Source organism: Xenopus laevis, chromosome 3S (assembly GCF_017654675.1).
Source record: "Xenopus laevis strain J_2021 chromosome 3S, Xenopus_laevis_v10.1, whole genome shotgun sequence".
NCBI classification, from domain to species: domain Eukaryota; kingdom Metazoa; phylum Chordata; class Amphibia; order Anura; family Pipidae; genus Xenopus; species Xenopus laevis.
In genome coordinates, this window is record NC_054376.1 from 53,110,802 (window position 1) to 53,127,659 (window position 16,858).

The 16,858-nt window shown below is 36.9% G+C and overlaps 1 protein-coding gene across 3 annotated transcripts in view; it reads left to right on the plus strand.

The window, feature by feature from the left end:
* Nucleotides 1-16,858, plus strand: part of LOC108712323 (protein unc-13 homolog C-like) — a 253,359-nt gene that overhangs the window by 153,583 nt on the left and 82,918 nt on the right. For all 3 annotated transcript variants that reach the window (XM_041588308.1, XM_041588310.1, XM_041588309.1), the window contains exon 19: nucleotides 2,458-2,543. In XM_041588308.1, the coding sequence (XP_041444242.1) occupies nucleotides 2,458-2,543 (86 nt within the window). The remainder of the gene's footprint in view (nucleotides 1-2,457; nucleotides 2,544-16,858) is intronic.

Genomic DNA, 16,858 nt, shown 5'->3' on the forward strand with positions numbered 1-16,858 from the left:
CCATTCGATAGTCGAAGTACTGTCTTTTTAAAAAAAACTTCGACCCCCTAGTTCGGCAGCTAAAAGCTACCGAAGTCAATGTTAGCCTATGGGGAAGGTCCCCATAGGCTTGCCTAAGTTTTTTTGATCAAAGGATATTCCTTCGATCGTTGGATTTAAATCCTTCGAATCGTTCGATTCGAAGGATTTAATCGTACGATCGAAGGAATAATCCTTCGATCGTACGATCGCAGAATTTGCGCTAAATCCTTCGACTTCGATATTCGAAGTCGAAGGATTTCAATTCCTAGTCGAATATCGAGGGTCAATTAACCCTCGATATTCGACCCTTGATGAATCGGCCCCTAAAGCTCACCACAGAAAAAATAACATGTTCTATTCATTCCTTTGGGATTTTTAAAAGAATATTTATCAAATGGTGAACTCAATTGATAAATATGATTCTAAAAATATATAAATAGAACATGGGTGAGTTTTTCTGTGTTGAGTTCTAATCTCACATTTTTGATAAATCTGCCCCTTAATGTACAACATTTCTTACCTAATTTTTTAATTAGGCTTCAGTTTTCCTTTAAAGGTTCAGTACACACCTAAATACTGTATACTTTTGCCCAACACAATAAATAGGGATTTTGTTGAAAATGTAGTTTGCCTATTATTTTAATATAAAAATGTTGCAGGACTATCCTTGCTTAGAATCCATTATTTCTAGAAATTAATTCCAAAACAAGCAACAATATCAGAAGAAATGTAATTGTCTCTATCTGTGATGAAGTTACATAAAATATTTAGTTTTCAAAGCTATTATTATATTATTTAAAACTGTAACTGTTTTGCACCACGTATTCCTCTCTGATGAAATAATCATAACATAATGTTTAACAATTCAGAATGCCCTATTTTGTATTATTGCATTGCATAATATTTGGTGTAGGTCCAGTAGTAAGATGCTTTACTCTTCCTGACATGCAATTTCAGGATAGTGATCTCAAAGAAAAAGATGTTTTTCAAATGGCTTTATTACACTGAAAATGTTTTCAAACAATTGCCATTATAGCACTGTGCAGCATCAAGTCTTTAGAATCAAGCAAAAGTATTATTTACAGAGTTTATAATAGCTTTATGCTATCAGATTGTTCCTTGGAAATTGGATGCCTTAAAATTTTCTGTCTGTGTCAAAATAATTTTGAGAGACATACAATGCCATCATGTAATGTGATAAAACAATTTTTGATTATAATCAGATGGGAAAACAATCAAAATATCTTTCCATTCTAAATTATTAATGGAACATTAAGGAAATTAGAAAGGCCTCCACTGATGCCTATAAAAGTTTTTTGTGCAGTTTAATTACATAGAAAGCATTTTGAAATGTTGTATTATGGGAAGCCCATCTCCACTAGACTGCCTTTTAATAAATTTTAAAAAAATATTTTTCTTTGTAAGATATAATAAATCCATATTGGAGGCAAAACTATCATGTTGGGTATATTTAATTATTTAAGCATTCTGATCCAAATTATGGCTATTAAAATCAATTATCCAGAAAACCCCAGGTTTTGGTTGTAGGGTTCCAACTTTAAACCCCATGCCAATGTTTCAACTTACATACAAATTCAACTTAAGAACAAACCTACAGACCCTATCTCGTATATAACCCGGGGACTGCCTGCATTAGGAAGGAGTGGTCAATGTGGACGACTTCAACAGAGAGATGTTGATAAAATTGAATGTAAGAACCAAGTTTTCCAACAAATGAGATAAATGAAGAATAGAGAGACTTAAACCATCTTTCATGATAGTTTGGCACATAAGAAGGGATGCCCAAAGCAAGAGCTAATAATAGATATAGGAAAAATATCTGAAACATTGAACAATACAGGAATCCTTTTTTTATTAATGATGAGATGGCCTACAATTTACCTTGAAAAATGTTATCTTTAAAATAGTGAGATTCTAATATATTTGGTCATTGTTTATAAAGAAAACTTTCCAATTCTTTCTGATAAAGAAAGTTCAAATTTCAACTGTTTTTAACTGTTGGCCCACGTTAAAGATCAGTATTGTTAAAAGTCAGCCGAAAACACATTTTTAGCAATTCTAATTCTGAATCTTACTTGATACAGTCATTTTTTTGTGCCACACTTGCACAAGTGCTGTGTTATTCTGCATTAATGTATGATCTAATCTGTGTGTGTGATCTAATTTACAAAAGCAAGGACAGGATTTACACATATGGACATGAAACTTCCATTGTTTTTTTACCCATATTTTCTTATTCTTCATAAGCTATAATTTTGATAAGCATCCAACAAAAAATACTTCTTGTGGAAGGCTAAGTTTTAAAATGTCCTAGATTTTACTGGCATCCCAGACACCTATAGCTTCCCACATCAACTCTTGCTTATTTTTATTGTTTATCAACCCAATTAACTAATTAAATGCTATTATTTCTAGGTTCCCTCAGGAGCTAAATATGGGTAAACTTAGTGCAGAAGTCATGTGGAATCTGTTTGCACAAGATATGAAGTATGCCATGGAAGGTAAATATTGCATTCTGTCTCTCATCATTTATGCAAGTATTGTACACCATGCAATTTTTTCCAGTACGTTTTTTTATCTTGCACAGTAAATATCTCTCTGATTTCTTATCATAAATGTCAGGAGATTCAGGTATTGAACAGGCAAGATGGAGCCTATATATGAAAAACATGGTGAAATCAGTGTGTTATGATTCTTTAAATGTTCCAAACAGACAATGTGCAAAGCCTAATCAGCAGGTCAGAGATCAGGAGCAGGCAGCAGACCAGAGGCAAAGAGGTAGGGAAGGTGGCAGAGAAAATATGAATCGTAATTTTTTTTATTGCTATTAAACTTTAAAACATAAGTGTGCACAAATGTCATGGAATTGTAACAAGTAATTGTGTAAGAACCCTTTTAAACCTATTAAAGTCTCAATGCACAGCAGTATAACAGAGATCAATGAACCATTGGGATGAATGTTATTGATCCTGCCCCTTCTGTGCTGAACTCTTGCTCCCATTACTGAGTATCTCTGTCATAAAATAAAAACAGGACATTTAATAGCCGGAAAAGAAATGGAGACAATTACAAGAGTACCTAGAAGCACACTACTCCATACAAGAAAAAGTATTGAAAATGTTATGTTAGCAAAATAAAACTTTCGTCATTGAATCGATGATATTACGCACAGGTTTTTCAGGTATTTTTATGTATAGTTATTTATTTATTTACAGGAGAGAGCTACAGATTAAAAATATCTTCATGCTTTATAGCAGGCTGTAGATCATTAATGCAACTACAGTTGGCAGCTACTCATTATTCCATTTATGATTATCTGGATATAAAGGCAGCTTTCCCATCATTGTTTATTAAAGTACTAAAATTCATATGCAAAACACGTTTCTACTAAATTTCACTTAACAAGGTGAAATTCCCATAGGTAAACATAAAATAATCTTCCCTTTGCATATAATAAAATCTAAAAAATAATAGTATTCACAACCAAGTAGGTAAGAAGTTGTGGTTGTAGGCGGGAAAAGAGTACAGATTAAGATTATAGTGAGAAAAGGGGTCTGTTGGAATTGTTCATTTGGAAAAAATATGGTCATATCTCAAGACTGGCAAAATCAGCAAAATAACTTCATATCCATATTTATTAAGAAAAACAGCAGCATTTTATTTTCTACGATCCCAGTTTTTTTTCACAACTGTGTTTTATCACACAACAATACTTAGGGGATGATTTATCAAAGTTCGAATTCAAATGTTTGTCACAATTTAATTTTTTGTACAATTTCAAGTTTTATTTTTAAAAAACTTGAATGTTTGGTATTTATTAAGCACAAAAATTTAACATAAAAAATCTGAATGTAGAACTTCATCATGTAAAAAGCTTGTGAGTTCATATAGAAGTCAATTGGATGTTCTTGGCAAAACTCAGCCCGTTAGCTTGTAAATTTACAAATTCAAGTTGTTTGAGCTTATAAACTCAAAATGGAGGTTTATTTGAATTTTTTAATAAATCAGCAAACATTAGTTTTTTTTTAAATTGTGAAGTTTATTCGTGGAAAAAAAGACACACATCCATCAAGTTCAACCTTTTAACTCTATTTTAACCTGCCTAATTGCGAGTTTTGCAGCCTCTCCAATTTGCCTCAGAAGGGGAAAAATTCCTCCCTGACTCCAAAATAGCAAACAGACTAGTCCCTGGATCAACTTGTACTATGAGCTATCTTCCATAACGCTGTATAGGGAATACAGCGTTATGGAAGATAGCTCATAGTACAAGCCATCCAACCCCTTCTTAAAGCTATCTAATGTATCAACCTGTATGACTGATTTAGGAAGAGAATTCCATATTTCCACAGCTCTCACTGTAAAAAAAACATTCTGAATATCTAATTGGAACCTGTATATTATAAATGGAGCCTTACCAGTGCTCTATACAGTTGAAGAATGACCCCTTTCTGCCATGAATCAATGGCCCTTTTAATACAGCTCAAGACCTTATTTGCCCTTGATGCTGCTGACTGGCATTGGTTGCTACAGCCAAGTTTATTATCTACAAGGACTCCAAGGTACTTCTCCATTATGGATTTGCCTAGTGCAGTCCCATTAAGGGTATAAGTGGCTTGTATATTTTTACATCCCAGGTGCATGATTTACATTTATCAACATTGAATCTCATTTGCCACTTAGCTGCCCAGATTGTCAAGATCCTGTTGCAAGGATGCTGAATCCTGGATGGATAGTTTTGTGTCATCTGCAAACACTTATACATTACTTACAATAACCTCCCCTCATTAATGTGAAAAGTGGACCCAATACCAAGCCCTGAGGTACCCCACTATGAACCTTACTCCAATGTAGCATTAACCCATTACCAGTAACCCCCTGTAGCCAGTTTCCTATCCATGTGCAAATGACTTCATTAAGCCCAACAGACCTTAGTTAAAAAAGCAGTTGTTTTGTGTGGAACCATCTCACACACTTTGTCAAAATCCAAATATATCACATCTACTGCTCCCTCACTGTCCTGCATTTATTTAACTCATCATGAAAAGCAATCAATTTTGTCTGACATGACCTATCCTTCATAAAGCCATGCTGATTGCTGCTCATAATGCCATTCACTAGGACAAAATTTTGAATATGATCCCTTAACAAGCCTTCAAATAATTTGCCCACCACAGATGTCAAACTTACTGACCTATAATTGCCAGGTTGTGATCGTAATCCCTTTTTAAATATTGGAATGACATCAGTTTTACTCCAATTCATAGTTACCATACCAGATGAAAGTGAATTTGATAAAATCAGAAATAGGGGCCAGTCTAAAACTGAACTAAGCTCTCTTAGAACCCAGGGGTGTATGCCATCTGGCCCTGGCTCCTTGTTTACATTAATTTTAATAAGCCCATTAATGGTGATTAAACCATTTTAAGATGTTCCCGCAAAATCACAACAAAAGGCAATATGTCCCCTTTTGTTGATTTAATAGATTTGTTACTAAAAAGGAAATTATAACAAAAGCAAAAAATCTGAACAAAATGACCCATGCAGAAATTAATATTTTAATATTTCAGGAGCTTTTTTTTTTTGAGAGTAAGTTATCATGATCAAGGCTGTGTGGTTATTTCACTTTTGTAGAGCACTGCAAAATGGCTCTAAATAAATAAAAGATAATAATAGCAAAGTAAAAGGGCACATGCTGCTGATTTTATCAAAAGCAATGCAGCAGGCTACTGTTTTTTTTTTTTGGTCTGGTGTTAAGCTGATGGTTTTCTCTGCAGCAGAGCAGTCACCTGCTGATTTTCTCCTATTCCAGCTTGATTGTTTAATGCTTCCAAGTTACAGGGAGTTGGTCATTATCTTCTACTTGCCCTTTGACAGGAAATGCTGACAGGGTTGAGGCTATTCAAGATATTATCATGTTCATCCCACTTGCTTTAGGCATTTTATCACAGGATACAATCAACCAAGGAAATTCTTGCTGTATACAAAAGATGACATTTGGAATATTATAGACATAATTATTCTACTAATTAGTAAAGCAGCACCATAATAGCTGCTATTAATTGAGTGTACTGTTATTTTTGTGTGAAATGATAGGTTAGACTCTTAACAAAATTAACACCAACTGAATGGTATGCTTTGTGCTCAGGTTAAAGTACAATGCACGAACATGGAGAGCTCAACCTAATCCCAACACACTTGTTGTAAGTGTAGGGTGCTTATCCGGAAGACCCTTCCCTCGCATAAGGGTCAATGGGTAAATGACAAAAGAAATTCGGATGCACACCTGTTAGTTGCAATTGTGTCCAAATGGTGATTTATTTGAAGCCCAAAGTATACATCACAAAGGGGCAACCTTTCGGACCCCTCCGGGTCCTTTATCAAGCCTTGACAAAGGACCCGGAGGTGTCCGAAACGTTGCCCCTTTATGTACATAGATTCCACTAGTAATGGACAAATCTGTCCCATTTTGCTTTGCTAAGAAAAGGCAAACATTTGCAAAATGCATTTAAGTCAATGGGCATCTTTTTGCACAGCTGATGCCTTTATGCCAGTGTGTGCCTGAACCTGTCACTGTGCAGATTTCAAACCAACAATGCACACCTAAGGGTTTGAGGCTGAAATCTGTCCCATGTATATAGTGACAAGTGCATTTTATTAAAGTCTACGCAAATTAAGTGTATTAAAAAGGAAATCTTTAGTTAGCTGGTTCCTTCTTTAAAAAAGAAGTTCTTTGATCTCCCTGTACTGTTTTGACCCTGTTTCCAACAACCAATTTACCTGACTCTACAAGCTGTAGTCCCTGACCTTCTTTCCACATCTTTTGGGATTTGTTTGTGCATGTATGCTCAGGCACGTTTATTGCGGAATCCTGCAGGTATATATAGCCTTACGCATTTCAGGAACAAGATCCCTTAATCATAGGCATCTCAGTGGCTTAACCTTTTCTGATTTTGAGCACGGTATCTTCTCCCCACAGTGTTTCACATCCTCCAATTAAGCATTAGATTTGTATTGTCTTTGTACACAAATAATTTTCCAAAACCCCTTTCTCATTTCCCTCCAGTGAAACAGTTTAACAAATGCCCATAAATCCTTTGCAAATACATCTCCATAAAGCCTTAATACAGAATGTCAGCATCCATGTAAGTTTACTTTTCCTATACCACTTGTCTGCATTACAGAAAGGCTAATTGCCTGCCTTTAAGAACTAAGATTGATTGCCTGCTTGGCAATGGACGATCCGTTGGGTATACCAATTATACTGCAACTCTCGTTTTTTGTCAGTTATTTTCAGGTAGAGACCTAAGAGCCTCCTCCTGCTATTCTTTTATTGGATATGTCCTTGCAGACAAGGTTATCCTCTAGTAGATTGAGCGACTTGTGTAGATTTTGTGTCAGTAAACATGGAATTTATTATAATTATAGAGATGCTGGAAAAGCATTTGTTAATTCTTTTCCCCAACATATCTGTTCAAAGCAAAAACTGCAACACTTTAAAAGTGATATGCAGTCTGCTCCTCTTCCACTGCAAGTTTAGTTAGGTGTATTTGATTTTATAGTAAACTGCTTTATTGTGATATATATAGCTCAGCTACCACTGTCTTTTTACAATCTTAATGATGACACTTTGTTTTCACCCATGAGATCAAACAGTTCCTCTGCAAAAAAGAGTCTTATGCCAAATATAGACCATAGTTTAGATCAGTGTCCTGGAAAGTCTGAGCTTTCCAAATATAGATAATGTGTTACAAGCATGTATTATTATTGTCCTAATTTTCGTGCTCATTGTTTGTGTGACAGTTATCCACTGCAACAAAGGCAGTCATATTAAGGAATTGCAGGTCACCGCTCACGTTCCTGCCTTAAAGGGGAAGCATTGATTTATGCGTAGATCTGCAGTGTCAAGGGGGAATGTTAGTGTACCTTGCTTTATGCATCATTAATTATATACTCATGTCAAGGATGCCTTGTAATTCATTTACACATGGATCAAAGTGTAATGTATTGTGCTTTTGAGAGATCCTGCCGAGTATGATGGGGCTAATGGTCCATGTTTGATGTAAAATTTTAGTTTTTACATTAATCTTTAATGTTGTTAATTTTTCCTGCTGTTTATGATGCTTAAGATAATATACATATGTCAAGCAGCAGAGTATGTATGCTTGAATATATTAACTGGTTCCAGATAGTGACATAACAACACTGGACTATAAGTCTACAGGGAGGTCCAGAACAATTCCCACCAAGTGTGTGTGTACCCATACCATATGAGGGCCAAGAATCATTTTTGCTGTTTCCCCTATCCACAGGGCCTAATTTCTTAACTGGTTGTACGATCGCTCATTACTCACATTTTCTACATACTGTATTTTATGATAGATAATTGAATCATACAGATGCAACCATAAATAAAGCTTTTGAATAAATAGGCAATAAATATTGTATTAAAAGGTGTTCATTCTGAATAATTGTGAGAACTCCACCAAGAAGAGAACTCCCTCAACCGTTTTGAGCCTTGTAACCCTTAACCCTGCTGTCCATTAGCATATAAGGGTAAATGTAACAGATGTTTTACATCACATATTGCAGTTAATCTTTGTTTCATAAACAATTAAAAACTGTAGCAAGATTTGCAACATTTATCAAAATCTCAGCAAATGTGTGCACCAGGAGATAGATTTTCTAATAATGGCTTGTGTTGAGAAATGCTTCCTTTCTTTCATCCAAAGTCCAAAAGTTGTTTGTTTGTTTTTTTAATCACTTGCGTCTTTTATTTTGTCAAGCATAAAAATACCTGAAAAGTGAAAAGTTTTTTGAGAATTTCCCAAGGTTTCCATGCACTCTTATGGCAAAGCGTAAGAATTCTTGAGAATACTTAAGTATGTTCTAGTGGAATCATAGAAACATTTCTGTGTCCATTAGTTTGATTGAATTTCAGCATCTTTGAGTTCCCAAATTAGAAAAATTAATAACTGGCAAAAAATTGTATAGATGTATATAAATGTTCATGCTGACCTTTTTTAAATTGGCTCCTTAATTTGAGTCCATTTTCTAAGGCTCTAAGCTATCATAATATTCTAAAGACATCTCTGTTAAAGTAATTATTTTTATTTGATCTATTTTTAACCTGGGGACTTCTCAAATGGAGGCTTTGTGATGCTCCATCTCATTTAGTTTTTTTAATGCTGCAAATAATACAAGAACTCACAGAACAATGAACCCATAGCCCAGGTTCAATGGTGGCCAGGTTGTAAGCAAGAGGGTGAAAAGCCAGAAAGAGGTTTGTTTTACAAAAAAGTTTGGGGGGAGTTATCTATAAGTCAAGTGCCTTTAATTTTTTAGGTCATTGTGAGAGTGCATTAATTTCTACCATGCGGAAAGGAGGGAGGTGGGAGGAAAACCAGGTTTAAAGGAGTGCCAAATGTTAGGCACCCCCAAGTGATTGTATTGACTTACGTGAAACCCCGGGCCAGTGCTCCTATCTGAAGAAAACTGCACTGGCCCGGGGTTATACCATTGAGCACCACGCAGAGATCTTCTTCCTGTTTCCTCTTTCTTTGCGCAGTTGTGCATTTGCAGTAGAACGAAAAGTCGAACTTTAACTAAAATGTCGGCTATTTCGTTCTACTGTGCATGCGTTTGCACAGGGGAAAAAAGGTGCTCGCTAGAAAAACCCCTGGCTGGTTCGGTTTTCTGTCTATAGGAGCAACGGTCCGGGGTTTCAGGTAAGTCAAAACAGTTATTATCAACATTTATTTATAAAGCGCCAGCATATTTCGCATCGCTATAAAGTAAATGTGTGTATACAACTAAATAACATTACATATATAGAACAATCACTTGGGGGTGCCTAACATTTCACACCTCCAAGTGCAACCAGACTTTCCTTCTCCTTTAAGGGACAACTAACCCATCCACAGTTAATTGCTTATTTTAGGTAATGCAGCAATATTCCCTTTAACAAACTGTCATGCGCTCAAAGAATTTCATGTGAAAACAAAACATTTAGTATTCACTCTGACCTGAGCACACCATTTTTAAAAATACACAAACCTTTAAAATGTGCGCATTAAAATAATTTTTCGTGCACATAGGCAAGAAGGAATAAGAGTGAACATTGCAATGCATCGCTTGAACTAATAAGCAGGTTAGTTTATTCCCACTGTTGTGATCTGCAGGTGTGTGATGTATTACCTGTAATGCTTTGGATTCTGTACATAAAGTACATTTGTTTGCAAAGAGATTTTTGGTGGTTTAGCTAAACCAAGTTACAAAGAAATGTCATTATTATTAAGAAGAACAGCATACCAAGCCATACTGTATGTTTAAATAATACACTGTGGGACATGGCATTGCCAGTTTTTAGAGAATTCTGGGTAATTGATTTTCAGATAATAGATCCCATGACTGCATCTGGTACTGTGAGATAATACACAATTGCAAATGTTTTTTTTTTTTCTGATTCAATTAACTGAATGTTACATCATTTATAAATGACACAAGGGGCCCTGTGAAGCTTACTCTAAGAAACACAGATTTAAAATGGTAGAACGCTGTATTTTCTATAAGTAAAATTCTCTTGACTTTAGAGAAAGTTAAGGGTTTATGCATAGTATACATGGTACTGGACTTGTATCAATTATAAAAGTACTTCCAATTATTGTTTAAATATCTTAATGTTTCATTCTTGTTTTGAGTGTATGTTTGTGAATTGCATTTTTCATTATAAGGGGAAATATCCCCTTATTTTTTATATTTTTTAAGGAAACAATGATAGTGTATTTGTCATGGTAGGGACCAGTACAGCCCCCCCCCCCCCCGTTTAATGAGACTCTTCCCTTACCTTGTTTCGTTGAAAAGTGATGGATTCTGGGATTTTAACTGCCTCTACTTTCCCTAGCGGGCAGTGCATAGATTATCTGGAAAGCAGAGGGATTTAAGGTTCCTCTTCACAATAAAACAATATTCTCATATATTTTTTCAACATTAGCATATTACAGCCGAGAAAGCATTTTGTTCACATCATAATTCCATTCTCACTTAAACAAGAGAACCCTTGTGCAACATTTCTTTACTCTGGCTAATGTCATGTTTGCTGCACAATCTCTTTCATGGGGCACAGGTCAGGACTGGGGTCCTAAACATTAGTCCTGCAGCAAAATATAAAAAAGACACTGCTGCATTTTCCTTTTGTAAAGGAACAAAAGGTGTTTATCAAAGAACAGGCAATGATTTGGGCCATGCTCCAAGATGGAAAAGGCAGGATAAGGACAGAAATGTTCCGAGTAATAAATACCCTTTCCTCTTTCAAAAAGGTCGTGCCACAGAGGTGGAAATTTACTAACCAGCGACGGCTTCGCACCCATCACTACACTTCGCCAGGCAAAAATTCGCTCAGACTAATTTACTAAAATGTGAAGTTGAGTCCAGGGAGCCGAATGCGTGCGAATTTTCACTAGCATAACGTCAGCAATCAAAAAAAAAAGATGCGTTAGCATTCAATACTGCGCAACTTCGTTAGAGGTCTTCTCTGAGGCTAATTTGCATATGGCGGGAAATTATAAAGTTGCATGGACGGATATGTTGCAGCAGATACATTACAATACACAAGTCCAGGGAACCTTAATAAAGAAAATAAAGTTGTTATAATGCCCTACACATGAGCCCACTGTATAGTTTATGTTCCATATTTATGTTCCATTTATGTTTAGAAAATGGGGGGAACCTGGTTATCCAAAAAACTTTTTAAAGGACTTTTGCAGGCTATCACTCTGATAAAAGGAAAAGACGCCAGCATATTTTGGGACTTAGAAAATGTTTCCACTAAAAATTGAGGAAGTCCTATGCACTCCATTGCACTTCGCCTGGTCTGAGCTGGCAAAGGCAAGTCTGGCGAAAGAGGTAATGTTCAGTAAAATCCGCATCTTAGTGAATTTGTACAGTTATGTCCATTCGCCAGAGCAAAATTCACCTGGTGTTAGAGTGCGAAGCAACGCTAGCGTCTATCTCCTTCTCTAGCGAAGTGACGCCTGCGCCCGTTAGTAAATCGGCAAAGCAACGAAATGACATCATGCTGGCTAATCATCGACAGCGTTAGTCACTTCGCCCTTTAGTAAATGTTTCCCAGAGTCTTTATCATATTGTGACTATATTAACCTGGGCAAGGGTTTGAGCTGCAAGTCCACTCATCTGAAAATAAGGTTGCCACTTGGTCGGTATTTCACCAGGCTAGCCAATGAAATATCAGCCAAGACCGGGGATTGATATTACATATTTACTGGCAATGTAGCTGCTGTTAAATTTGTAAGCACTAGTCGATCTGCTCCTGACCTGCCTCCGATCTGCCCCCAGCCTGTCCTTTTCTAGCTACAATACTTAAAGGGAATCTGTCATCATTTTAAACTTTTTTTTTTTTTTGCCTTTTTCTAAAAAGTACACCTCAATAAACACTGTCTGGCAAATAAAATGTTAATTCACATTTCAATACATAAGTTATTATAGTTTTTATTTTGTCATGGGGGCTTCCATATTTGCTCATTATACATGCATCAAGGGCTACACTAACAGCAGGCACGGCATTACCTGTGTGCTTGGAGGCAGCCAGCCTCTGGTAGAAAGCCAAGTCGTGCTGCGACATGAGGATCCATCTGTGCACTCCCCTTCTGTGTCCTCCCCCTCCCGTCTCTGCTCATGCGTGTGATGTCACCAGGAGAGCGGTCACATGGTATGCAGAGCAGCTACTGCTTTCACTTCCCACTTCCGGTTTGCTCTCCAGCGTCCACGAGCAGCCCTTTGCATAAAGGAAAACTAAAACAGCTCCTGCCCTTCGGTACATTTACTCTCTGCATTCCTTTGATAGCGTTTGCAGAGTTGGGAGGGGGGAGATTTTACTCCTTGCTGCCTTCATTTGTTTGTTTGAGGCTGGTCACAAGATAAGGTGATAGAACTGTGACCGTGTTCCCTCTGCTATCCCACCCCCACACAGACTCACTCCGTGCCTGCAGTGTTTATATATAACTATCTACTCCCTTCTCTCTTCATTGATAAACTATAGAAAGCAACCCTGAACTATTTAACCCTTCCTACACTTCATCCCTCTTAGTTTTTCCTGCTTCTCGAGAATGTCCTTTTTTTTTCCCCTTTTCTGTTCCCTATCATCAGTCTTGGCATTGCGCTTTTGTTATAAGAGGTATAAATAATTCACAATTGCACTCTTCACTACCATAGCTCTGTTAACATTTCCAAGCCCAACACTGCCTTTCTCCTCCCTGCCCACTATTACCAGGGTCTAAGGCTGTGGAGCAAAGCACTGGTAACAGCAGGCAGCTACAGAACTCCTCTCAGTCCATTCAGCAGAATCCTTCTGAACAGTTGTCAGTGAGAGCTGTTATCTTGATACCTGCCTATTGTTCAATTAACAGGCTGACTAGAAAAAAGGCTCGGTTTACATTACTTCAGCTTGTAGGAGGGCGGGCTAATGACATCACTCCTACTTGCAGTGCAGCAGTAAAGTGTTCCTGATGTTTTTTAGAGCACAAGTCACATGACTGGGGGCTGCTGGGAAAATGTCAAAATGTCTAGCCCCACAGCAAATTTAAAAATTAAATATAAAAAAATCTGTTTGCTCTTTTGAAAAACGGATTTCAATGGCAGATTCTGCTGAAGTAGCACTATTAACTGATACATTTTGTAAAAAAAAATTTTTCCCACGACAGTATCCCTTTAATAAATCCCCTAACGATTCCATGATCCGCCTCCCCCTTGCGGACCCCCTCCTGCCCTGGCCGGTAAAGATGTGCTAAAAAGGTGGCAACCTATCTGAAAAGGATACTGCATGGTGGTTAATGCATGTCCTGAAAGAAGCTAATGGCAAAAAACTTTTCTCTTTTGCCAATAGAAAATTTAAATTCAGCAATATTTATTATAAATGTATAAAATAAACTCAGAAACAAGCTGGAAACCAAAACAATGGTGCACATTGCCCTAAGGGGTCCAAGGAAGTATACAGAAATGGCCATAAAACAGGACACACATTTTTACCCTTTATCTATACTGTAATCCATACTGTTGCATGAAACACACATGCAGCATTATACAGAAAGTGTTACAGAGAGTAAAGGCCAAGAAATATTCCAGTTATGCCATTATGCCTGCACCCAATGTCATCAGCTCCACTCCCTGCCCGTTCTCCCCTATCTGAAAAGGTGGCAACCTTACTCCATATTCCCAGCCAGATTTTAAAGAGAGACAGCAGTAGGATAACGGGAGACCAGGGGGAAGAGAGAGACAAAATCGGCTAACTCCTTAAGAATTACGAGGGAGGTTGCCAGCTCTGCATTTCTTTCCTCCATTTTCACTTTTATTCCTGCTGCAGTGGCGCAAATACCAAACAGCAGACCCCACAGTTGCAGGGTCCTGCTGCATCTGTTATATGGGAGTTTCTCCGACCTCGTATATTCTCTTATATTTGAATGCCGCAAAAAATCAAGTGGGTGGCAAAGGAGCAAAAGTGTGGGTAGAAAAGGGAAGGAGGTTTCTACTTGTGTATATGCTGGGCCCCCTTGAAGATTCAGAGTGTGTGTGTGTGTGCGTGCGTGCGTGCGTGCGCCAACTTTGAGACATTATAGCATTGTCCCCTATTTTTTTAATTCACCGATAATACACGAGACAAGAATATCCTGTAAATTATGTTCTTATGAATGGTGCTTAGTAATGTAATTTCTGGCACTTGTCTCATTAAAACTTTCCTTCTGCATTATGCCTTTATATAGTCATGGAACACCTTAGTTACTTATAATAGCCTTATATTTTACAACAGAGGGCATATTATTAAATTTTTAAATGGTCATAATATAAAAATTGCTTTCATTTGCTTGTTGGTCACAGCAAGAGGTGTTTAGTTCACATTTTATGAAATATGAAACCTCAGTGAATCTAAAAATGCAGTCTGCCTCAGATATCTTGAACAATCATATTGCTAATGATAATGATTTCCTGTTTCTTTAAGAGCTTCATTGGGCAATCCAGTAAACACAAGGATATAGACACGTTTCACTTCTTAAATTACAGAATGTCCATTTAAAAAGGGCATTACAGACAGCGGTATAATTAGTCTTTAGACAGGACATTTTAAAGTTCCTCACATAAAATTGCACTTTCCCTGATTAATAATCACCTATTTGATTTGCCAAGTGGAAAAAGTTCATGGTGAAATCAATGACTTACAGCATTTATTTCACTAGAAGCAGAATAAGAGGAAACGGTTGTTTTACACAAAGTCTCAGCTCAATGAGTCCTATAAAGGTGTGTAAACACAGGTCAAGTCTTTGCAATCAATGAACCAGTAGGATTACTATCAAGATAATAGTGCACTTTGTCCATGTGCACAGAATGTGCAAGCTGAACTGTAATTCTATTGGTTATATTGCTCAAAGTGTTTGCTCTGCCAGTTCAGAAGAGAGCAATTATACTAGCAAGCAAACCTGCTGAAACCAATTCGTATTTTCCTATATCACCTTGTAAAATTAGTTAGGCTGCCTTTTACATGGTCTTTGGCTAAGAGCATTGCATTTTGAGCTTCAGCTTGTGAATTGCAAGTTAACATGGCATTACAGTATATCTGATTGTCGGACTGGGATGCCTGGTGCCCACCAGGAAACCTCATTTCATGGGCCCACCCAGTACAAAATAGCGCACACAAATAAATATCAAGGTCAACATTTTTATTTAAAAAAAATAAACTTAAATGAAAATAACTTGTTCAACTCTCCAGTTTGGAATTTCAGCACTGATCTGGTTTCTAGAGTCTAAATTACCCTAGCAACCAGGCAGTGGTTTGAGTCAGAAGAAGGCAAATAATTTGAAAACTATACAATATAAAAAAAATCAGACCATTTGAAAAGTTGCTAAAAATTGGTCATTCTATAACATAATAAAAGTTAACTTCAAGATATTGAATGTGATCCAAAATTATATTATACAGTGAACACAATTGGATAGTGTCCTCACAATATAAATTGAAACATAACATTTACAGCACATTATTTAGTCAAAGGCACTGGATTCAGGGACAACAAACACATTATCCACAGGGAGAGGCAGTGACACTTGCACTTTAAGAATATTGAGAGGCAGTGGGTTCTGGCACCCCTGACAATTTATATACACTCAGGACAATGAAACAAGGTAAATGCATTACCAATTTAATTTATAATACACTCAGAACATTTGGTAGAATAAAAACCATGAAAGCATTATGTATCAATCCCCCAGAAAACAAACTAGGATAAATACAGAGCATTTGCAGGCACAACACAAACTGCAGCAGAGGCCCACAACCAAAAACAGTATAGCTGCAAATAAAATGCACTTTACTCACATTGTTTTTTTGTTGTCCCAAGCTTCTTTTATTAGTTTGTCTTCCCCCGGCTATCCATTTGCACTTTTCTTCTTCCAGTATTTCTGCCCTTGTACTTCCATATTTACCTCTCTCACCTCTTCCAGTGTTTCCCCACATTACCACCCTCTGGTCCTCTCTCCTCCACTTGCTTGTGCTCTCTACTTTGATTTTCTCTCCCTTTCTGTACAACCCCTCTACCTGTTTAATCTCTGTTCCTTTGTTCCTTTTCTGTTTACCAGTACCTCCTTGGCACTTTTTTATATTGCACCTCTTGCCCCCTTTTGTTTTTTTCTGGTCTCTTCTTTCCTTATGTCATGATTCATATTGCTTTTTACTATTTTCCCCTCCTCCCATTCCCCGATTCTATTTCCATCTGTATTCTTTTCATATTCCATTTCAGCCTTCCTCTCCCCATCT